Raw genomic sequence first — 25,086 nt, 5'->3', positions numbered from 1 at the left:
TTCAGGCCTTGGTGCAAAGGGATTAGAGGGGGCATTCAAAGATAGATTAACTCTGCTGGTTTAACCGTTCGATGCCATGGAGGAGTTGTGCGCAGGAATGATGGGGCATATTGCATTGCTTGGGAGGGGATACAATAATTATGGGATGTTAGTCGGAGCTTTCTGCTGGAGCTGCAAAGTGAATGTGAATTGATATGTGATGATTGTTGGGGATTTCACATATACAAAAACTGCCACAAAAAACAACTTTCGGCTATGATTATGGGCGCCTATTGGCTACTAAACAAAACAGTGAAAACCCCAGAGAGCCCCCTGGAAAGAACAGTATTTGGGCCCCTACCATGAGGCTTTGAATATCCCCTTTTAGACTTTATAAAAATCCACCTGTAATAGTGAGAAATTTTCAGTTGTCTCTGAGCTAGAAGAAGACCAGCTGCAATGATGTCTCCCATACACAACACACACAGACATGAGAGGTTCCTGCTCTCCTGTCTCTAGCACATGTTCAGAAGCAGCATGGAGGACATTATACAGAAGTACTGAGCAGTGTAGCTGTAACTGCAGCATAGTGTTGGGATAAACCTCCAAATAGAAGCAGCAGCAGCATGGAGGACATTATACAGCAGTACTGAGCAGTGTAGCTGTAACTGCAGCATAGTGTTGGGATAAACCTCCAAATAGAAGCAGCAGCACCATGGAGGACATTATACAGCAGTACTGAGCAGTGTAGCTGTAACTGCAGCATAGTGTTGGGATAAACCTCTCCATAGAAACAGCAGCAGCATGGAGGACATTATACAGCAGTGCTGAGCAGTGTAGTTGAAACTGCAGCATAGGGTTGGGATAAATCCCTCAGTAGAAACAGCATCAGCATGGAGGACATTATACAGCAGTACTGAGCCATGTAAGGTTGGGATAAGCCCCTCAATAAAAACAGCAGCAGCATGGAGGACATTATACAGCAGTACTGAGCCATGTAAGGTTGGGATAAGCCCCTCAATAAAAACAGCAGCAGCATGGAGGACATTATACAGCAGTACTGAGCAGTGTAGATGTGCATCCAGAATAGTGTTGGGATAAGCCTCTCAATAGAAACAGCAGCAGCATGGAGGACATTATACAGAAGTACTGAGCCATGTAAGGTTGGGATAAGCCTCTCAATAGAAACAGCAGCAGCATGGAGGACATTATACAGAAGTACTGAGCAGTGTAGATGTGCATCCAGAATAGTGTTGGGATAAGCCTCTCAATAGAAACAGCAGCAGCATGGAGGACATTATACAGAAGTACTGAGCAGTGTAGATGTGCATCCAGAATAGTGTTGGGATAAGCCTCTCAATAGAAACAGCAGCAGCATGGAGGACATTATACAGCAGTACTGAGCCATGTAAGGTTGGGATAAGCCCCTCAATAAAAAGAGCAGCAGCATGGAGGACATTATACAGCAGTACTGAGCAGTGTAGATGTGCATCCAGAATAGTGTTGGGATAAGCCTCTCAATAGAAACAGCAGCAGCATGGAGGACATTATACAGAAGTACTGAGCCATGTAAGGTTGGGATAAGCCTCTCAATAGAAACAGCAGCAGCATGGAGGACATTATACAGAAGTACTGAGCAGTGTAGATGTGCATCCAGAATAGTGTTGGGATAAGCCTCTCAATAGAAACAGCAGCAGCATGGAGGACATTATACAGAGGTACTGAGCAGTGTAGCTGTAAATTAAGCATAAGGTTGGGATAAACTTCTCAATGCTCTGTTTTGCCGAAAATAAGACAGTCTTATATTAATTTTTGCTCCCAGAGATGCGCTAGGTCTTATTTTCAGGGGATGTCTTATTTTTCCATGAAGAAAAATTCACATTTATTCATCAGAAAAAAAATGAACATTTATTATATACTGTACAGTAGTCGTCGTCACGAACCAGCATAAACAGACACAATGTGAATCCTATTAAGAATTTCTTGCTACTACCGTTATTTCCATGTACAACATGCCCTGGGGTTCTGTTCAGGGGCACGCTTCCAAACAAATCTTTGCTCGGTCTTCCTTTCGGGGGAGGTCTTATATTTAACAATTCAGCAAAAACTCTACTAGGTCTTATTTTGGGGGAAACAGGGTAGAAACAGCAGCAGCATGGAGGGCATTATACAGCAGCATGGAGGACATTATACAGCAGTGCTGAGCAGTGTAATGTGCATCCAGCTCTGGGTCAGTATTTCTCTGCTCCTCCCTCCTCCGCTCATAGATTTGGATGACTTCAGCCTGATCCCTCCAGAGCGGTCAGTCCATCTTCTCTTGAGCAGAACAGATTTTAGCAGTGAATGGGGCAGAGGGGTTGAGAAGTGGCTCAAAAGTGGAGAAAAGCAGATTTTTTTTATGTTTACAAGGTTTCAGATATTGTCTTATCTATTGATTTCTGCAGTTTGTTTAAAATCCATCGACCATTTAAAGGTGCAACTTTATATTTAGAATTTTGTGACTTTTCGTCAGTTCTATATTTATTTGTTGAATTTGTCGAAATTACTACTTTATTTTTCTATTTATCGCTCTTGAATTTTTAGCTTTAGAGTTGTATTCCAGTTGGTGACTTTTAGGATTTTTCAGGCCTCGTGTTTATGATCGTATAAGATTTATACTGCAGGAGAAATCTAAGGGGAAACCTACAGAGTCGTGCAGTGCTGTACATGGGCACAGTATGGCGGCATAAGTGCAGATATATAATGGGGACCATGAGGCGGCTCCTGACTTCTTGTGTACGGTATATATTGGTAATATATTACTACCATCTTTTCAGTTAGCCATTAGAAGGTGTCAACCACTGAGGACTTCAGTTCTTTTAAACTATTTTTTTTACTGGCTCCTATAAATTGTAAAAATTGTTGAGCTTTAAATTGTCTTCCGCTGACCCCCCCCCCCTCCACATAATGGCTTCTTCCAAGCTGCTGTGGTACTACAGGTGCCAGCATGCCTTTGCATAAGTCGTCCATTGTAGCCTAATAATGCCCTTACTGTAACAGTCCCCACATGTGACTACAACCCCCACTATGTGCCAATGATACAATGCAGCAGGTTGCATCACATCACAGCTGCTTTGTCTCAGGGTCACAAATCCACAAAGCAGCAAAATGCAAAAAAAAAAGTTTGTATAACTTTAGCTTTACTAACTGTTTAACCCCTTATTTCCCCCTGGCTGGAGCCGCTGTGCAGCAGGTCGGATGCTGGGTGCTGCCTGCATTGCTTGCGCTCTCCTCTGGTTGCTGGTTATTTCCCCATGGCTGCAGTTGCCTGCATTGCTTGCACTGTCCTCTGGTTGCTGGTTATTTCCCCATAGCTGCAGTTGCCTGCATTGCTTGCACTCTCCTCTGGTTGCTGGTTATTTCCCCCATGGCTGGAGCTGCCTGCATTGCTTGCACCGTCCTTTGGTTGCTGGTTATTTCCCCCTGGCTGGAGCTGCCTGCATTGCTTGCACTCTCCTCTGATTGCTGGTTATTTCCCCCATGGCTGGAGCTGCCTGCATTGCTTGCGCTCTCCTCTGGTTGCTGGTTGTTTCCCCCATGGCTGGAGCTGCCTGCATTGCTTGCGCTCTCCTCTGGTTGCTGGTTATTTCCCCCATGGCTGGAGCTGCCTGCATTGCTTGCGCTCTCCTCTGGTTGCTGGTTATTTCCCCCATGGCTGGAGCTGCCTGCATTGCTTGCGCTCTCCTCTGGTTGCTGGTTATTTCCCCCATGGCTGGAGCTGCCTGCATTGCTTGCGCTCTCCTCTGGTTGCTGGTTATTTCCCCCATGGCTGGAGCTGCCTGCATTGCTTGCGCTCTCCTCTGGTTGCTGGTTATTTCCCCCATGGCTGGAGCTGCCTGCATTGCTTGCGCTCTCCTCTGGTTGCTGGTTATTTCCCCCATGGCTGGAGCTGCCTGCATTGCTTGCGCTCTCCTCTGGTTGCTGGTTATTTCCCCCATGGCTGGAGCTGCCTGCATTGCTTGCGCTCTCCTCTGGTTGCTGGTTATTTCCCCCATGGCTGGAGCTGCCTGCATTGCTTGCGCTCTTCTCTGGTTGCTGGTTATTTCCCCATGGCTGGAGCTGCCTGCATTGCTTGCGCTCTCCTCTGGTTGCTGGTTATTTCCCCCATGGCTGCAGTTGCCTGCATTGCTTGCGCTCTCCTCTGGTTGCTGGTTATTTCCCCCATGGCTGGAGCTGCCTGCATTGCTTGCGCTCTCCTGTGGTTGCTGGTTATTTTCCCATGGCTGGAGCTGCCTGCATTGCTTGCACATTTCCTCTGGTTGCTGGTTATTTCCCCATGGCTGCAGTTGCCTGCATTGCTTGCACTGTCCTCTGGTTGCTGGTTATTTCCCCATGGCTGGAGCTGCCTGCATTGCTTGCACTCTCCTCTGGTTGCTGGTTATTTCCCCATGGCTGCAGTTGCCTGCATTGCTTGCACTCTCCTCTGGTTGCTGGTTATTTCCCCATGGCTGGAGCTGCCTGCATTGCTTGCACTCTCCTCTGGTTGCTGGTTATTTCCCCATGGCTGGAGCTGCCTGCATTGCTTGCACTGTCCTCTGGTTGCTGGTTCCCCCTGGCTGAAGCTGCTGTGCAGCAGGTCGGATGCTGGGTGCTGCCTGCATTGCTTGCACTGTCCTCTGGTTGCTGGTTATTTCCCCATGGCTGCAGTTGCCTGCATTGCTTGCACTGTCCTCTGGTTGCTGGTTATTTCCCCATGGCTGCAGTTGCCTGCATTGCTTGCACTCTCCTCTGGTTGCTGGTTATTTCCCCATGGCTGGAGCTGCCTGCATTGCTTGCACTCTCCTCTGGTTGCTGGTTATTTCCCCATGGCTGGAGCTGCCTGCATTGCTTGCACTCTCCTCTGGTTGCTGGGTGGGACTGGCTGTCCGGGGTTTAGGCGGTTAAACCAGTTGTCTGGCGGTAACTGTGTCTGCTGCTCGATATGCTAATGTAGGTCAGCCGGCGGCGCTAGGACCGACCCGGCTCCCAGTGAATGAAGTGCACGGGGGGGGGGGGTTTGTGGAGCCCCCCAGGACGGAGCGCAGATCGTGCTGGCAGCCGTGGTCAGAGGCGGCCCAGACAGGACGGCAGGATGGACCCCGGCCCCCAGATGCCCAGGTGCCCCCTGACCCAGCTGCTGGCCACTCAGGAGCAGGACATGGGGCACATCACCACTTTTTTGGACAATGTGCAGATCCTGCTGGAAGCGGCCAGTTACCTGGAGAGACTGGACCAGGACAGGAAAAGTAAGGATGGAGAGGTCAGGTGTGCGGAGAATGGGGGGACAGTCCGGGGGGCTGCAGCAAGACAAAGGCTGGGGGGGGGGCTATTGTCCGCCAGGTGCCAGCTAGGCATGAACAGAGGATGGCGCTGCCCGGGGCACAAAACTCAACTTTCATGTTTCTTCTTGTTCTTCCATGTCCAGACAAAGAGCAGCAGGCACAGAGCAAGCAAATAGCAGGCACAGAACAGGCAGAAAACAGGCACAGAGCAGGCACAGAACAGGCACAGAACAGGCACAAAGCAAGCAAAGAGCAGGCACAGAGCAAGCAAAGAGCAGGCAGAGAACAGGCACAAAGCAGGCACAGAGAACAGGCACAGAGAACAGGCACAGAGAACAAGCAAAGAGCAGGCAGAGAACAGGCACAGAACAAGCAAAGAAGGCACAGGACAGACAGAACAGGCACAGAACAAGCAGAAGAGCAGGCACAGAACAAGCAAAGAGAAGGCACAGGACAGACAGAACAGGCACAGAACAAGCACAGAGCAGGCAAAGAAGAGGCACAGAACATGCACAGGGTAGACAGAGAACAGGTAGAGAGCAGGCACAGGGTAGGCAGAAGAGCAGGCAGTTCATCCCATTGTTACCAGCCAGAAACTGCCAGCAGCAGCCCTGGCACTGACCATGTGGCACTGCACGTATGTGTAGGACCCTATATATGTGCTGCCACTATCCGTTTGTATAGGACCCTATGTATGTGTGCTGCCCCTATCTGTATGTGTATATCCCCTGTAAGCTGTTCTATATACAGTATGTACTAATCCTGCATCTATATGTGATGTGTCCCTATTACACATGAGTGTTTGCTTCTTGTGCTAGTAATATTTTGCCCTGATGTATACAAGCAGCTCATAGACAGGCAGCTCATAGACAGGCAGCTCATAGACAGGCAGCCCATAGACAGGCAGCTCATAGACAGGCAGCCCATAGACAGGCAGCTCATAGACAGGCAGCCCATAGACAGGCAGCCCATAGACAGGCAGCTCATAGACAGGCAGCCCATAGACAGGCAGCCCATAGACAGGCAGCTCATAGACAGGCAGCCCATAGACAGGCAGCCCATAGACAGGCAGCCCATAGACAGGCAGCCCATAGACAGGTAGCTCATAGACAGGCAGCTCATAGACAGGCAGCCCATAGACAGGCAGCCCATAGACAGGCAGCCCATATACAGGCAGCCCATAGACAGGCAGCTCATAGACAGGCAGCCCATAGACAGGCAGCCCATAGACAGGCAGCCCATAGACAGGCAGCCCATAGACAGGCAGCCCATAGACAGGCAGCCCATATACAGGCAGCCCATAGACAGGTAGCTCATAGACAGGCAGCTCATAGACAGGCAGCCCATAGACAGGCAGCCCATAGACAGGCAGCCCATAGACAGGCAGCCCATAGACAGGCAGCCCATAGACAGGCAGCCCATAGACAGGCAGCCCATAGACAGGCAGCCCATAGACAGGCAGCTCATAGACAGGCAGCCCATAGACAGGCAGCTCATAGACAGGCAGCCCATAGACAGGCAGCTCATAGACAGGCAGCTCATAGACAGGCAGCCCATAGACAGGCAGCCCATAGACAGGCAGCCCATAGACAGGCAGCCCATAGACAGGCAGCCCATAGACAGGCAGCCCATAGACAGGCAGCTCATAGACAGGCAGCCCATAGACAGGCAGCTCATAGACAGGCAGCCCATAGACAGGCAGCCCATAGACAGGCAGCTCATAGACAGGCAGCCCATAGACAGGCAGCTCATAGACAGGCAGCCCATAGACAGGCAGCCCATAGACAGGCAGCCCATAGACAGGCAGCCCATAGACAGGCAGCCCATAGACAGGCAGCCCATAGACAGGCAGCTCATAGACAGGCAGCTCATAGACAGGCAGCCCATAGACAGGCAGCCCATAGACAGGCAGCTCATAGACAGGCAGCCCATAGACAGGCAGCCCATAGACAGGCAGCCCATAGACAGGCAGCCCATAGACAGGCAGCTCAGCCCATAGACAGGCAGCCCATAGACAGGCAGCCCATAGACAGGCAGCCCATAGACAGGCAGCCCATAGACAGGCAGCTCAGCCCATAGACAGGCAGCCCATAGACAGGCAGCTCAGCCCATAGACAGGCAGCCCATAGACAGGCAGCTCATATACAGGCCATATGCACTGCTCCAGTCCCGATATACATGCAGCTGATATACAGGCAGCTCATATACAGGCAGCCCATAGACAGGCAGCTCATATAGAGGCAGCTGATAGACAGGCAGCCCATAGACAGGCAGCTCATATAGAGGCAGCTCATAGACAGGCAGCCCATAGACAGGCAGCTCATATAGAGGCAGCTCATAGACAGGCAGCTCATATACAGGCCATATGCACTGCTCCAGTCCTGATATACAGGCAGCTGCTACATATATTTGTGTGTGATGCTTTATGTTCTGCCTCTATAAACGTGCTCAGTGGTGGACATATCATTGGTGCAGCCGCGCAGGGGCCATTTCTACCTCCAAAGCAGGTGGAATTGTGCCTTTTGATGAGTTTTTGGGCCCATACTGTTCTTGTCCAGGGGCTTCTCCTGTGCCCCCCCAGTGTGTGATACTTTATGTTCTGCTTCTGTTTGCTGCTCCTTTGCTGTTTGCACTCCATGTATATATGCTGGATACGGTGAGCGCGGCCCATACATGTGCTGTGTGGCCCATTCACTTGTGGAGCGGATTAGTCATTATCTGGAGTGTGATTGGCATCGGGGCAGGGACTGTTCCTGGCGTTTATTGTCCTGGGCGATACTGGCACTGCACGTGTCCCCACAACACAAAGCCCTCAGTGCCCAGGGGAGGGCGAGGCCCCTGGGAAGGCGAGGCCGGTGCCCGGGGGTGTAACGCTGCTCACCCATCTCTAGTAGAATTTATTCACAAGGTTTGCAGTGATAACAGGACCACAACCAGACCGAAAAGTAATACCGGGCGATACCCAGGCCGGACCCCGTGTACCGGCACCCAGAAAGGGCCCTATGGGTATTGTATGAGGCGGCCTGTACGCTGGGTATTATAGGGTCACAGTTAGTGCCTCCTCACATGCCCCCGTCCTGCCAGGCTCTGCCCGGGGCCTTATTGTGAGGAGCGATGTCCACTGCTCTTCAGAACAAAACATCCTCATCCTCACATATTTGAGGGTCTGCAGTAAATAGACCCCCCTGAATAATGCAGAATAAACCTTCTGACCACAGAGTAATAAATGTCTTCTCAGAAAGAAACTCTGCATGGTGACAGACTGTGAGCGGCGTATGCCTGTCCCTGTAGGGCTACGAGTGGCGTATATATCCGTCCCTATGGGGATCTGAGCGGCGTAAATGTTCATCCCTGTAGGGATCTGAGCAGCGTACATTTCCATTCCTGTAGGGCGATGAGTGGCGTATATGTCCATCCCTATAGAGATCTGAGCGATGTATATATCCGTCCCTGTAGGAATATGAGCGGCATACATTTCCATTCCTGTAGGGCGATGAGTGGCGTATATGTCCATCCCTATAGAGATCTGAGCGATGTATATATCCGTCCCTGTAGGAATATGAGCGGCGTACATTTCTGTCCCTGTAGGGCTAGGAGTGGCGTATATATCCGTCCCTGTAGGGCTATGAGTGGTGTACATTTCCGTCCCTGTAGGGCTATGAGTGGCGTATATATCCGTCCCTGTAGGGCTAGGAGTGGCGTATATATCCGTCCCTGTAGGGCTAGGAGTGGCGTATATATCCGTCCCTGTAGGGCTAGGAGTGGCGTATATATCCGTCCCTGTAGGGCTAGGAGTGGCGTATATATCCGTCCCTGTAGGGCTAGGAGTGGCGTATATATCCGTCCCTGTAGGGCTAGGAGTGGCGTATATATCCGTCCCTGTAGGGCTAGGAGTGGCGTATATATCCGTCCCTGTAGGGCTAGGAGTGGCGTATATATCCGTCCCTGTAGGGCTAGGAGTGGCGTATATATCCGTCCCTGTAGGGCTAGGAGTGGCGTATATATCCGTCCCTGTAGGGCTAGGAGTGGCGTATATATCCGTCCCTGTAGGGCTAGGAGTGGCGTATATATCCGTCCCTGTAGGGCTAGGAGTGGCGTATATATCCGTCCCTGTAGGGCTAGGAGTGGCGTATATATCCGTCCCTGTAGGGCTAGGAGTGGCGTATATATCCGTCCCTGTAGGGCTAGGAGTGGCGTATATATCCGTCCCTGTAGGGCTAGGAGTGGCGTATATATCCGTCCCTGTAGGGCTATGAGTGGTGTATATATCCGTCCCTGTAGGGCTATGAGTGGTGTATATATCCGTCCCTGTAGGGCTATGAGTGACGTACATGTCCGTCCCTGTAGGGCTATGAGTGGCATATATATCCGTCCCTGTAGGGATCTGAGCGGCGTATATGTCCGTCCCTGTAGGGCTATGAGCGGCATATATATCCGTCCCTGTAGGGATATGAGCGGCGTATATATCCGTCCCTGTAGGGATATGAGCGGCATATATATCCGTCCCTGTAGGGATATGAGCGGCATATATATCCGTCCCTGTAGGGATATGAGCGGCGTATATATCCGTCCCTGTAGGGATCGGACCGTCGAATATTTTCGCCCCTGTGGGCTATGGGCCGTGCACGTATTTCCCATGTTCACCATCTGCACCTGTAAATGAACCCTTCGCTGTGGCAGGGACTGCCCCCGTGCAGCTGCACAGACCTCCACCCCCTCCTCGTCTGATGTGGCACAAAGGCCCTGTCTGTCCCCAGCATGTGGCACAGCCCCGGCCATTGTCTCTTCATGGAGAGGTCTTGTCTGGTCTACAATAAAGTCCAATCATTGTGTGCAGGTATATAGCTGTATATACTGCTGTATACAGTGCACAGGAGCAGCCTCTTCTGCTTACACTGCACTTCTGCCAGGGAAACTTTACGGAACTTTGACGCTCCCTGTTCTGTCTCCAATAATAAATATTTCTGTGAAACACAAATGATTTCCAGACGTCTCCGGGAGAGCTGGGTGACGTCTCCGGGAGAGCTGGGTGACGTCTCCGGGAGAGCTGGGCCGCGTCTCCGGGAGAGCTGGGCCGCGTCTCCGGGAGAGCTGGGCCGCGTCTCCGGGAGAGCTGGGCCGCGTCTCCGGGAGAGCTGGGTCGCGTCTCCGGGAGAGCTGGGCCGCGTCTCCGGGAGAGCTGGGTCGCGTCTCCGGGAGAGCTGGGTCGCGTCTCCGGGAGAGCTGGGTCGCGTCTCCGGGAGAGCTGGGTCGCGTCTCCGGGAGAGCTGGGTCGCGTCTCCGGGAGAGCTGGGTCGCGTCTCCGGGAGAGCTGGGTCGCGTCTCCGGGAGAGCTGGGTCGCGTCTCCGGGAGAGCTGGGTCGCGTCTCCGGGAGAGCTGGGTCGCGTCTCCGGGAGAGCTGGGTCACGTCTCCGGGAGAGCTGGGTCACGTCTCCGGGAGAGCTGGGTCACGTCTCCGGGAGAGCTGGGTCACGTCTCCGGGAGAGCTGGGTCACGTCTCCGGGAGAGCTGGGTCACGTCTCCGGGAGAGCTGGGTCACGTCTCCGGGAGAGCTGGGTCACGTCTCCGGGAAAGCTGGGTCACGTCTCCGGGAGAGCTGGGTCACGTCTCCGGGAGAGCGGGGTGACGTCTCCGGGAGAGCGGGGTGACGTCTCCGGGAAAGCTGGGTGACGTCTCCGGGAAAGCTGGGTGACGTCTCCGGGAAAGCTGGGTGACGTCTCCGGGAAAGCTGGGTGACGTCTCCGGGAAAGCTGGGTGACGTCTCCGGGAAAGCTGGGTGACGTCTCCGGGAAAGCTGGGTGACGTCTCCGGGAAAGCTGGGTGACGTCTCCAGGAAAGCTGGGTGACGTCTCCGGGAGAGCGGGGTGACGTCTCCGGGAGAGCGGGGTGACGTCTCCGGGAGAGCGGGGTGACGTCTCCGGGAAAGCTGGGTCACGTCCTGGGAGAGCTGGGTCACGTCTCCGGGAAAGCTGGGTGACGTCTCCGGGAAAGCTGGGTCACGTCTCCGGGAGAGCGGGGTGACGTCTCCGGGAAAGCTGGGTGACGTCTCCGGGAAAGCTGGGTGACGTCTCCGGGAAAGCTGGGTGACGTCTCCGGAAGAGCGGGGTGACGTCTCTGGGAAAGCTGGGTGACGTCTCCGGGAAAGCTGGGCGACGTCTCCGGGAAAGCTGGGTGACGTCTCCGGGAAAGCTGGGTGAGGTCTCCAGGGCGGGGCAGGGTCTCCCCTTAGTACAATTACCCCCTCCCCCCTACTGCCACCCTACGGTACCGCTGGCACAGAGCGCGCATAGCCCCCCCTCGCCGCTGATCGCACATGGAACGTTCCGCCCGCACTTGTTACATTGTATCACGGTCACGTGTCCTGTCGCAGGCTCAGGTGCTCCCGCAGCAGCGCAGACCGGCACTTCCTCCCCGCACACATGGTTTCCACATGGAGCCAAGCGCTGCTTTTCTATTGGCTATCTGTCAAGAAAGGCAGGGCCAGGAATTAGCTGTCCACCAATCAGAGCGCAGCCGACTCTTGATGTAAGCGGTTGCTGGGCTCTGGTGAGGGGCGGAGCCTGATTGTTTTCAGGGCTGATGACATCATCCTCTTGTTATAAAGCGACAGGCATTATTTACAGTGGACAAAAGACTTGTAGGGGGCGACCTCCTGTCACTGCTCGGTCACAATGGGGCGAGGGGATGTATTTCCGTAGTGTTGTCAGTCTGGATGAGCTGGAGAGAGGTCTCCGAAGTGTTAATTGTTCCTAGAGGGAGAATCATATTGAAGTTAAAAAATAAAATGTTATATATATTTGTATTATAAAGATTACAGATGGAGTTTTTTTTCTTGTTTTTTTTTTTTTTTTTTTTTTTTTTTTACAGCTCCATCACGCGCCATGGCGACTGGATGGATGAATGCTCTGTAGAAAGATCGATCTTGTGCAGCCTAGATAGGTCCACCAGGGTCCTCTCCACCTACACAGATCTACTAGGGTCCTCTCTGCCTAGATAGGGCCACCAGGGTCCTCTCTGCCTAGATAGGTCCACCAGGGTCCTCTCCGCCTAGATAGGTCCACCAGGGTCCTCTCCGCCTAGATAGGTCCACCAGGGTCCTCTCCGCCTAGATAGGTCCACCAGGGTCCTCTCCGCCTAGATAGGTCCACCAGGGGCCTCTCCGCCTAGATAGGTCCACCAGGGTCCTCTCCGCCTAGCTAGGTCCACCAGGGTCCTCTCCGCCTAGCTAGGTCCACCAGGGTCCTCTCCGCCTAGCTAGGTCCACCAGGGTCCTCTCCGCCTAGATAGGTCCACCAGGGTCCTCTCCGCCTAGATAGGTCCACCAGGGTCCTCTCCGTCTAGATAGGTCCACCAGGGTCCTCTCCGTCTAGATAGGTCCACCAGGGTCCTCTCCGCCTAGCTATGTCCACCAGGGTCCTCTCTGCCTAGATAGGTCCACCAGGGTCCTCTCCGTCTAGATAGGTCCACAAGGGTCCTCTCCGCCTAGCTAGGTCCACCAGGGTCCTCTCCGTCTAGATAGGTCCACCAGGGTCCTCTCCGTCTAGATAGGTCCACCAGGGTCCTCTCCGCCTAGATAGGTCCACCAGGGTCCTCTCCGCCTAGATAGGTCCACCAGGGTCTTCACCATTTTCCTGATTGCATCAAGTCATCAGGTTGCTGGTCTTCCTTTTTGCCATGTTCCTTCTATTCTTCTGACCATCATGTCCTTCTCCAGTGATTGCTCTGTATGACAGTCTTGGCCAAAAGGATTCTTGAGACCCTGGTTCAACAGCCACTTTTGGTAGTCCGTGGCCATCAGACCAAAACCCTTTGAACCCCTTCTTACCTGCTCAGCTGCCGATTTAGTACATCCGACACAACATCATCTCGCAATGATGACATCACAGTGGACCTACCCATCTGAGGAGTAAGGATCTGAGCAGGTGGGACAAGGTCCACAGGGTTCTGGACTAGCGGCCATAGAACCAGCAGAGTGACTGCTCAACCAGGGTCCTGAGAATCTGTTTGGATAAATAGGCAAAAAATAAAAAAGAAATACAAACAAGCCAAACGCCAGTGTGATAATGGTGGGTCCAACAAAGGGGCAAAGTGTGATGGATCCATGCTCCATTAATAACGCCAGTGTTTTCTTACATGATAGAGGGGCTTTGGGCTACCTCCAGTTTTGGGACCTGGGTGTCACTATCAGCACCCACCATAGCTTCTGACATTAGGAGATGGGGAGATTAATAGGTGGGACACACTAATAAATTGGCCGTCATGACTGGGATTGAGGTGACCTGTCCGGTATTTTTGGCCAATTGGTTCTGCTAAATTTATTGGACAAGTGTGAACCAAGCTTAGATCCTTCTGGAATGTTCCTCCAGTGGAGAATACGTGGAGCGGTGACTGATCCGGGGGCAGAATATTGTTTGTGTCTTATATTATGGAGATGGGCAGATTTTTTTGGCACCTGGTCCAGCAGACATATCAGAGGAGGCGCTGGGAATCCCGGTGAGGGGGCAGATTTGCAGGCTCTGGTCCGGGGGCCGTGGACTGCTGATGCCCCCTGGCTCATGGACCTCCATCTTTGTGATCACTTCTAATATTTTGTACTGTTTTTGGATTTTTTTCTAACCCCTCCTAACCTTTCTCCGGCTGACCCTCGGTCTGTGCGGGAGGCGCAGCAGCAGGTGGTGCCACAATCTCATGGTTCCTCTTTTGCTGAAGCCTCATCTGCTTAGGATAATGATTTGCAGATCATTAAGGCAAAGCCCGATGTGACCTTGCACCTCGCTTCCCCTTATCTCCAACTTCCCAATTTGTAGTTTCAAAAATTGAAATAAAAACCACAATCTGACTGCCCCGAAAGTCACCGGTCTATAGTCTGTATAACGGGGGACCCCCATAGTTGCCAAGGCCTTGTAGCTCCAGCTCAACCCTTCCCTATCTACAAAGGATGTTCCTTATTTGCTCCAGCTGCAACAATGGGGAAGGCTTTGGGGTTCGGGGTTTGGGGGGTGCTGCTGTCACTACGACTATCCCACCATGACACCAATATACTGGTCGCACTGGGATCTTGCTGCAATGTCGTGTCTATGGGTCAGACAGTTGTGTGATTTTTTTGTCCCTTGTCATAGACACGTGTTAGACACCTCTGGAGCCGCTGATCTCCCTCACTATGTAAAAAACAGAAAAAAAGTCGCACAATAACCCTTGGCGCAATACACACAGCAACAGCCGCAACTGTGCAACAATAGTCCTGTCCCTCACTGAGTACAAATCTTCCTCCCCGATAACCAAACAGCAAATGTTAAGTTGTGGCCCCAGAGGCGGCACAGGGGACCGGAATCTGAGCCCCTCGGCCACTGTCCTCCCACACAGGTCACATGTGAAATAACCTAAATGGATGACAGACCCCAAAGTCAAATAATCTCCCCCCAATGTCTATTTTGGATGCAGAACGTTCGCTTGGCCGATGCCCTTGTATTAAAGGGAACCGTTGAGGTCCGATATGCACCCAGCACCACGAGCAGTCCTGGATACATATTGCTAGTCCCTGCCTAACCGTCCCTGTATACACTAGCATAGATAAAGAGATCCATAGAAAAAGTATTTCTAAAGATCCTTTATGATATGCTAATGAGTGCAGGGACTAGATGCAGAGGAGTTATTTCCCTTGACTAGTCCGGCCTCTTAGCGGGTTAGCACGCCCACAGAGTGACAACAGACACCGGTACACGCTGCACCGCTGATGACGCCGGGCATTGAATAGCATGTTAGCATACCCATGTGGACTTGCTAACATGCTAAGAGGGGGGACTAGTCCAGGGAAAAAATGTTTTTGGGACTAGTCCCTGCGCTCATTAGCATATCATAACTGATATATAGAAATATTTTTTTTATAAACATCTCTTTATCTATGCTAGTGTATACAGGGACAGTTAGCTAGGAATTAGCAATATGCACCAGAACTGCTCGTGGTCCTGGGTGTATATTGCACCTGGCAGGTTCCCTTTAAATCTGTCACAAAGGCTCCTCTGCGGGGTCCGCCCAACCCTAGACCACTGACCAAATGTAGAAAAGCAACAGCAGTAAAAATAGCATCAAAATAGAAAACCATAATATAAACACAAATGTAACGGCTGAAAATGAGGCTGACATTCTGTATCTAGAATTCCTCACTTTTGAAGATTCGGGTCTATGGGGCCATTTGTCTGGAGATTCTGGCCCATTTGCATTTATGCTAATATGTGAGCTTGTCTGTGGCATGTGACATCTGCATATTTATAAGCTCAGCTTTTGACAAGGGGGTCTTTTGTTTCCACAAAAAAAAAAAAAAGTAGTAACCTCTAGCAATGAGAGGGTTAAGAATGTGCTGACTGCAGAACTGAAAACTACAACTCCCAGGACTCCTTGCAGCGGATGGGACCAGCCCCTGTCTGTGCTGCAAGAAGTAAACAAACTCTTCTGTGGATGTCAGTGTGGGCAGCTGGTCCCTCCCTGCAGCTCATTGCCCCTCTGATCCCCCACTTTTCCTCATTTCCCCCCTGCAGAACATTCCTTTCCGCAGGATCGGCTGCCATTCCGCCTGTTATTCTGCACCGACCCCTCATCAGGCTCCTCTGCCCTCTCCAGGCCTTCATCTGCTGCAAAAACGTACTGGCCCTTTAATTCCATGCAAATAAGATTTAGTCTTTTACTGATTGGAAACATTTCGAAACTTTTTATATTTTTTTTTGCAAATAATTTAGTTGTTTTTTTTTGCATTTAAACGTAACAATCTGCAAAATGGACTGCGTCCGAATGTTAAATATTCAGAGGCTGTTAGACGCTGCCGAATATCTGGACCGAAGAGAGCGAGGTAAAGACGACGGCTGGATTTTTATTTATTTTGTAATTGTGGTCTTTGCATTGCATTGTGGGGGATGTAGTGTGCCTGCGGCAATGGGGGGGTCTTTGGGTGTTTATGGTGCGTGATCCCCACCCGAGTGTTGGACAGGGATAAGTTGTGGTTTTTATATGAAATGCTATAAATATAGGTGTGAATAAGTTGTGGGGGTGTAAACGACGCCCCAGATGCCCGGGCGCTTGGCACCGGTGCACGGATCACTGTGCGGTGACTCAGTTTGTGGAGGGTGGACGGTGCAGAGTTCTGATTGTGAAGTTGTAGGTGACGATTACAAAGTATTCACGCAAAGCAAAATATTATGCATTTCTTGTATAGCGCGATCATACGGGATTTCGCAGCACGTTACATTCATAATCACAATTAATGTAACTTTTCTGTATTGTTTATAAATGTGCAACAATGTATCATTTATATAGATGATTCATGCACAGAATTCCTCTAATCCGCCATCCGATAACCCATAAATATCTGCTGCTATTGATGGCGCGTTACTTTTTATTATTTAATTCATAGTGGGAGCTTTAATGGTGGCTACCGGCTATACTGTGTCCTGCGGCTCTAATGGTGGCTACCGGCTATATTGTGTCCTGCGGCTTTCATGGTGGTTACTGGCTATACTGTGTCCTGCGGCTCTAATGGTGGCTACCGGCTATATTGTGTCCTGCGGCTCTAATGGTGGCTACTGGCTATACTGTGTCCTGCGGCTTTCATGGTGGCTACTGGCTATATTGTGTCCTGCGGCTTTCATGGTGGCTACCGGCTATACTGTGTCCTGCGGCTTTCATGGTGGCTACCGGCTATATTGTGTCCTGCAGCTTTCATAGTGGCTACCGGCTATATTGTGTCCTGCGGCTTTAATGGTGGCTACCGGCTATATTGTGTCATGTGGCTTTCATGGTGGCTTCCGGCTATATTGTGTCCTGCGGCTCTAATGGTGGCTACCGGCTATATTGTGTCCTGCGGCTCTAATGGTGGCTACCGGCTATACTGTGTCATGTGGCTTTCATGGTGGCTTCCGGCTATATTGTGTCCTGCGGCTCTAATGGTGGCTACCGGCTATACTGTGTCCTGCGGCTCTAATGGTGGCTACCGGCTATATTGTGTCCTGCGGCTCTAATGGTGGCTACCGGCTATACTGTGTCCTGCGGCTTTTCCAGAAATGGAAAATGACTTGATTAATAACAAAAGTGAACACTACAAGTCCCAGCATTCCCAGTGCGGTTGTTTTAGCGCAGACGCTGACTCTTGATCCTTGTTTCCGCAGAGTGTGAACACGGCTATGCCTCCAGCTTCCCCTCTGGTGACAGCTCGGATCTTCACAGGCTAAAAACAAGAAGACTAAAATCCAAGCGGTGCAGCAGCAGCAGCAGTTCTAGTAATCTGGGAAGCAGCACAAACAGGTGAGAACCCTCCGAACAGCCAGATTCTGCCCATGGTTCTGCTCGATTTCTCTGCTCCTCGGTCGCCATTGTTGCCCCCTCTGCGGTTGTCGTTTTCCGGAATACTCGGGGGCCATCGGCCTCGATACATTTTAGGTCACACAAGTCCATTGTTGTCGTCTTTCTTGGGCAGTGGCTCCACATCACATTTACTCCCTATTATATTCCAAAGCTGCAGGAATAATGCTGGTAGATGTTAGTGGAAACCATCAGCAAGCCTGTGAGCAGATACTCGGCTGAGCTGCTATCATACCGGGGTCAGTATGGATCCTGGTGTAAACATTGATCCTACCGCAATCCACCGCTCCGGGCAGACGCTGCCCCCAAACATTGCAGAGAAGACGAGGCCAACGCCGGGACATAATGCCTATATACTGCAGGGGGCAGCGCAGGGGACATAATGCCTATATACTGCAGGGGGCAGCGCAGGGGACATAATGCCTATATACTGCAGGGGGCAGCGCAGGGGACATAATGCCTATATACTGCAGCGGGCAGCGCAGGGGACATAATGCCTATATACTGCAGGGGGCAGCGCAGGGGACATAATGCCTATATACAGCAGGGGGCAGCGCAGGGGACATAATGCCTATATACTGCAGGGGGCAGCGCAGGGGACATAATGCCTATATACTGCAGCGGGCAGTGCAGGGGACATAATGCCTATATACTGCAGGGGGCAGCGCAGGGGACATAATGCCTATATACTGCAGGGGGCAGCGCAGGGGACATAATGCCTATATACAGCAGGGGGCAGCGCAGGGGACATAATGTCTATATACTGCAGGGGGCAGCGCAGGGGACATAATGTCTATATACTGCAGGGGGCAGCGCAGGGGACATAATGTCTATATACTGCAGGGGGCAGTGCAGGGGACACTGACACTGATGGACGACCACTCACACTCCCATCATCCACAGTAATAGGAATGCTCATGGATAAGGGTCCTACAGGGCGCCAGTCACACAGGTACGTGTAGTGCACCATGCCGGCTTACAGCCTTTTGGTTATGCTCATATTATATTATCAGGTGCTTCCCAGTACTTTAGAAGTGCACCCCACCAGGACAGACACCCCAATAACGCCATCTGCACTACAGGGCCCAGCAGCCTCCTGTAAAGATCAACAATAATGCTCACATTATATCCAAAGTATGCAAGACCACAGCCCCGAGAAAATGAGCTCCAAATCTGCAGAATAGTGAGCGCAGCTCTAGAGTATAATACAGGAGGTAACTAAGGATCAGTAATGTAATGTATGTACACAGTGACTGCACCAGCAGAATAGTGAGCGCAGCTCTGGAGTATAATACAGGAGGTAACTAAGGATCAGTAATGTAATGTATGTACACAGTGACTGCACCAGCAGAATAGTGAGCGCAGCTCTAGAGTATAATACAGGAGGTAACTAAGGATCAGTAATGTATGTACAAAGTGACTGCACCAGCAGAATAGTGAGTGCAGCTCTGGTGTATAATACAGGAGGTAACTCAGGATCAGTAATGTAATGTATGTACACAGTGACTGCACCAGCAGAATAGTGAGTGCAGCTCTGGAGTATAATACAGGAGGTAACACAGGATCAGTATTGTATGTACACAGTGACTCCCCCAGCAGAATAGTGAGTGCAGCTCTGGAGTAGTGTAATCTGGATATCAGGAGCCGCCTCTTGTTTCCTGTTTTGCTGCTTCTGAGCGTGGCTCTATGAGGCGTGGCCGCCAGGATATGACATCAGTGACCACTAAAATTTTCGAGTGGACAATGCTGGGACGAGTCGTCTCCGGGGATTTGGCCTTTATTTCTGGATGTGAACTTTGTGTCTGCAGTTCTATAACACAGGGATTTCCTGCTGTTATTCGGGGTCTTGTTGCTCCGATATTGGATAATGTTTTACGCTGAGATGTAGCAGAGCCGAGTTTGTGATTGTAGCATTAATAATTCTGGAAGATGCCAGCCTCGGCTCTGCTGTATCCGCTCACGTCCCGCACTCGGCTCTGCTGTATCCGCTCACGTCCCACACTCGGCTCTGCTGTATCCGCCTCACGTCCCACACTCGGCTCTGCTGTATCCGCCTCACGTCCCACACTCGGCTCTGCTGTACCGCCTCACGTCCCACACTCGGCTCTGCTGTACCGCCTCATGTCCCACACTCGGCTCTGCTGTATCCGCTCACGTCCCACACTCGGCTCTGCTGTATCCGCCTCACGTCCCACACTCGGCTCTGCTGTATCCGCTCACGTCCCGCACTCGGCTCTGCTGTATCCGCTCACGTCCCGCACTCGGCTCTGCTGTATCCGCTCACGTCCCGCACTCAGCTCTGCTGTATCCGCCTCACGTCCCGCACTCTGCTCTGCTGTATCCGTTCACGTCCCGCACTCGGCTCTGCTGTATCCGCTCACGTCCCGCACTCAGCTCTGCTGTATCCGCTCACGTCCCACACTCGGCTCTGCTGTATCCGCCTCACGTCCCGCACTCTGCTCTGCTGTATCCGTTCACATCCCGCACTCGGCTCTGCTGTATCCGCCTCATGTCCCGCACTCGGCTCTGCTGTATCCGCTCACGTCCCGCACTCGGCTCTGCTGTATCCGCTCACGTCCCGCACTCGGCTCTGCTGTATCCGCTCATGTCCCGCACTCGGCTCTGCTGTATCCGCTCACGTCCCGCACTCGGCTCTGCTGTATCCGCTCACGTCCCACACTCGGCTCTGCTGTATCCGCTCACGTCCCACACTCGGCTCTGCTGTATCCGCTCACGTCCCACACTCGGGCTCAGCCCCATCTGCAGCCGCAGGGTTAAAGCTGGAGTAAAGTGATTCCAGATGGGAGATAATCTGCATCTAGATGAGCCCAGAAACCCCGGCCCCCGGTGATCCAGATTTTCCATTCAGCATTTCTTGGCTCCTCCATCTTGGGCTCTGTGACCTCGTGTAACCTCCGTCCCATTACAGGGGGGCCGCGCCTGCAGGTTTATGACCCCGGAGGGGATCCGTCATCCGCCTGCGATGATATTTGGGGCTGGGGACTGTACGAGGCAGAACATGAGCGCTCTGTGTCTGGCACTAAGCGGCTTAATGTTTGGGGCAGTTCCTGTTATTCTGCGTCTCCTAACCTCAAGTGAACCCTGTACAAGATGTCCTGAGGAGCCGCTGAGACGCCGGGGATACCCCTGCAAGGAGGCGGCTGTATCTAAGCCCTTCATATGTAATACTGTATGCTGCATCTAAGCCAAGCAAATGTGATACTATCTGCTGCATCTAAGCCGAACAAGTGTGATACTGTCTGCTGCATCTAAGCCAAACAAGTGTGATACTGTCTGCTGCATCTAAGCCAAACAAGTGTGATACTGTCTGCTGCATCTAAGCCAAACAAGTGTGATACTGTCTGCTGCATCTAAGCCAAACAAGTGTGATACTGTCTGCTGCATCTAAGCCAAACAAGTGTGATACTGTCTGCTGCATCTAAGCCAAACAAGTGTGATACTGTCTGCTGCATTTAAGCCCTTCATGTATAATACTGTCTGCTGCATCTAAGCCAAGCAAGTGTGATGGTGTGTACTGCATCTAAGCCGAACATGTGATACTGTCTAATGAACTGCTATATCTAAACCCATCATGTGTGGTATCTAAGCCGATCAAGTGTGATTCTGTCTGCTTAACTTTGGCTGTTAAGTATTATTATTTATTATTAATCTGCAGTATCTAATCCTATCATGTGATACTGTCTGCTGAGCTGTGTATCTAATCCTCTCCTGTGTGATACTGTCTGCTGAGCTGTGTATCTAATCCTCTCCTGTGTGATACTGTCTGCTGAGCTGTGTATCTAATCCTCTCCTGTGTGATACTGTCTGCTGAGCTGTGTATCTAATCTTATCCTGTGTGATACTGCCTGCTGAGCTGTGTATCTAATCCTCTCCTGTGTGATACTGTCTGCTGAGCTGTGTATCTAATCCTATCCTGTGTGATACTGCCTGCTGAGCTGTGTATCTAATCCTATCATGTGATATTGTGTATCTAACCAGCAGTATCACATATGAGGGGCTTAGACGATTCTAAGCTTTTCGCACTATATATTGGTGGAGATCTGCTCCGCACTACACCCCCCCCCCCCTTATCGTGCGGTCACTGATCTGATGTTTGTTTCTCTCCAGGTCGACGCACAACGAGTTGGAGAAGAATCGGTGAGTCTCCGCGTGATACGTAATGTCCGATACTGGGCCGTGTGGGATTTGTCTCTCAGAAGTCTGGGAAAGCTGGGTGGCGGCTAGCGGGGGCTGTAATGTCTCTGATGACTTTCATCCTCCTCTGCATCTGGGCTAATGTGAGAAACTCTGAAACAAGGGCCGGGGTCCGCATGTGGGAGAGCAGACACAAGGAATGTGGGGGCTGAGGGGACACATGGTGAGGACGGGGTCTGCATGTGGGAGAGGAGACGAAATGTATGTGGGGGCTGGGGGGGGGCACACGGTGAGGACGGGGTCCACATATAAGAGAGCGGATGAAAAGAATGTGGGGGCTGGGGAGACACAGGGTGAGGACGGGGTCCGCATATAAGAGAGTGGACGAAAAGAATGTGGGGGCTGGGGAGACACAGGGTGAGGACGGGGTCCGCATATAAGAGAGTGGACGAAAAGAATGTGGGGGCTGGGGAGACACAGGGTGAGGACGGGGTCCGCATATAAGAGAGTGGACGAAAAGAATGTGGGGGCTGGGTGGGGAACACACGATGAGGACTGGGTCTGCATATGGGAGAGGGGACGAAATGTATGTGGGGGCTGGGGGGGGGCACATGGTGAGGACGGGGTCCACATATGAGGTTGGACAAATGGAATGTGGGGGCTGGGGGGGACACACGAGGGGGGGGGGGTCACAGGATTATTCCTCGCTCCCTGCATCTGCTGATTTATAAGGGTTCTATCTATAATAACAAGCAGATGATGATCACCCGGGGGGGGGGGGGTAGTTACGAGTAAGATGAGCCCCCGCCCATTGATTTCTTATTCTTTTGCTTGTTTGTCACATAAAGTAGAGGCACTGCGCAGGGTCCTAGAGGCAGGAGGCACATGGGGGGGGGCGTAGACAACGGGGTCACAGTGGGGCGCATCATGCTGGGCTATAATGAGGCACAATTTACATATTGCTATAAATACAGCAACACAAAAACAACTCTGCCCAAAGCTATTCACAGCCTCATCATCATCGTCATCATCGTCATCATCATCGTCATCATTGTCCCTTCTTTTGCTGTTGTTCATTGAGTTTGTGCTCATCCATTCATTAGCTGAGGTCCGAGGCGCGGCCCACCTCCCTCCACATAACGGATCACCGCACACTAGTTCATGGCTTACTTTTTGTTACAAAAGTTTGAGAAACCCAAATCTTTTGGGAACAAAACAATTCACTTTGAAGACTGATATACAGCGCCTTGCGAAAGTATTCGCCCCCTTGAATTATTCAACCTTTTCCCACATTTCAGGCTTCAAACATAAAGATAAAATGTTAATGTTCTGGTGAAGAATCAACAACAAGTGGGACACGTTTGTGAAGATGAACGAAATTTATTGCTTATTTTAAACTTTTGTAAAAAATAATAAACTGAATATTGGGGCGTGCAATATTATTCATCCCCTTTACTTTCAGTGCAGCAAACTCACTCCAGAAGGTGATTGAGGATCTCTGAATGATGCAATGTTGTCCTAAATGACTGATGATGATAAATATAAGCCCCTGTGTGTAATCAAGTCTCCGTATAATGCCCCTGCTCTGTGATATCTCAGGGGTCTGTGTAAAGCGCAGAGAGCATCATGAAGACCAAGGAACACAACAGGCAGGTCCGTGATACTGTTGTGGAGAAGTTTAAAGCCGGATTTGGTACAAAAAGATTTCCAAAGCTTTAAACATCCCAAGAAGCACTGTGCATGCGATCATAGTGAAATGGAAGGAGAATCATACCCCTGCAAATCTACCAAGACCCGGCCGTCCATCCAAACTGTCATCTCACACAAGGAGGAGACTGATCAGAGATGTAGCCAAGAGGCCCATGATCCCTCTGGATGATCTGCAGAGATTTACAGCTGAGGTGGGAGAGTCTGTCCATAGGACAACAATCAGTCATACACTGCACAAATCTGGCCTTTATGGAAGAGTGGCAAGAAGAAAGCCATTTCTCAAAGATATCCATAAAAAGTGTCGTTTAAAGTTTGCCACAAGTCACCTGGAGACACCAAACATGTGGAAGAAGGTGCTCTGGTCAGAGGAAACCAAAATCCAACTTTTTGGGCTCAATACTAGCAACACAGCTCATCACCCTGAACACACCATGCCCACTGTCAAACATGGTGGTGGCAGCATCATGGTTTGGGCCTGCTTTTCTTCAGCAGGGACAGGGAAGATGGTTAAAATTGCTGGGAAGATGGATGGAGCCAAATACAGGACCATTCTTGAAGAAAACCTTTTGGAGTCTGCAAAAGACCTGAGACTGGGACGGAGATTTGTCTTTCAACAAAACAATGATCCCAAACATAAAGCAAAATCTACAATGGAATAGTTCACAAATAACCGTATCCAGGGGTTAGAATGGCCAAGTCACAGTCCAGACCTGAACCCAATCGAGAACCTGTGGAAAGAGCTGAAAACGGCTGTTCACAAACGCCTCCATCCAACCTCACTCAGCTCCAGCTGTTTACAAAGGAAGAATGGGCGAGAATTTCACCTCTCCATGTGCAAAACTGATAGACACATACCCCAAGAGACTGCAGCTGTAATCGCAGCAAAAGGGGGCGCTACAAAATATTCACTTACAGGGGATGAATAATATTGCACGACACAATTTTCAGTTATTTATTTTTAAAATAAGCAATAAACACAACGGTTACTTACCGGTAGCCGGTTTTTCCAGAACCCATGACAGCACCACGTGTGAGAGAGGGATCCGCCCAGCAAGGACAGGAAACCATTCTGAATAAAAGGGCGGTACTTCTCCCCTTCGTCAGTTGATTACCGAGAATGAGAGGACCTCCAACAATCGTTAGAACTTACTCCACCACCACTAAACACACACAAGCACACCGAAAAGTGCACACCAAGGATGAGAAAGGGAGGGAATATAAGGGTGCTGTCATGGGTTCTGGAAAAACCGGCTACCGGTAAGTAACCGTTGTGTTTTCCCCTCACCCATGACAGCACGACGTGAGAGATTTCCAGAGAAAACCATTTAGGGAGGGACCACCGCCTCCAGCACCCTTCTACCAAACGAAAGAGCAGCCGAGGAGGATAGGTCCAACCGATAGTGTCGGAAAAAAGTAGATTGTGAGGACCAGGTAGCGGCCCTACAAATTTGTTCAATAGATACCTGTGCACGCTCAGCCCAGGAGGTAGACACCGCTCTGGTGCAATGGGCCCGGATGTTCTCCGGAACAGGCGCTCCACTGGAGGAGTAGGCCAAACTAATGGCCTCCCTAATCCACCTAGCGATAGTACTC

The 25,086-nt window shown here is 51.1% G+C and overlaps 1 protein-coding gene across 2 annotated transcripts in view; it reads left to right on the top strand.

The window, feature by feature from the left end:
* Window positions 1-5,062: 5,062 nt before the first annotated feature.
* The window catches only part of MXI1 (MAX interactor 1, dimerization protein), a 33,318-nt gene continuing 13,294 nt past the window's right edge, over window positions 5,063-25,086 (top strand). The window contains exons 1-3 of one of the 2 annotated variants that reach the window (XM_075348229.1): window positions 5,063-5,243; window positions 17,436-17,571; window positions 21,757-21,786. In XM_075348229.1, coding sequence (XP_075204344.1) covers window positions 5,090-5,243; window positions 17,436-17,571; window positions 21,757-21,786 — 320 coding nt within the window. In that variant the 5' untranslated portion in view covers window positions 5,063-5,089. Of the gene's footprint in view, window positions 5,244-15,696; window positions 16,124-17,435; window positions 17,572-21,756; window positions 21,787-25,086 lie in introns of those variants that run through there. The other variant, XM_075348230.1, reaches the window with a different exon arrangement.

Source organism: Anomaloglossus baeobatrachus, chromosome 5 (assembly GCF_048569485.1).
Source record: "Anomaloglossus baeobatrachus isolate aAnoBae1 chromosome 5, aAnoBae1.hap1, whole genome shotgun sequence".
NCBI lineage: Eukaryota > Metazoa > Chordata > Amphibia > Anura > Aromobatidae > Anomaloglossus > Anomaloglossus baeobatrachus.
The sequence above is the reverse complement of the archived record's forward strand: the minus strand, read 5'-3'. Positions and strand labels throughout refer to the sequence as shown.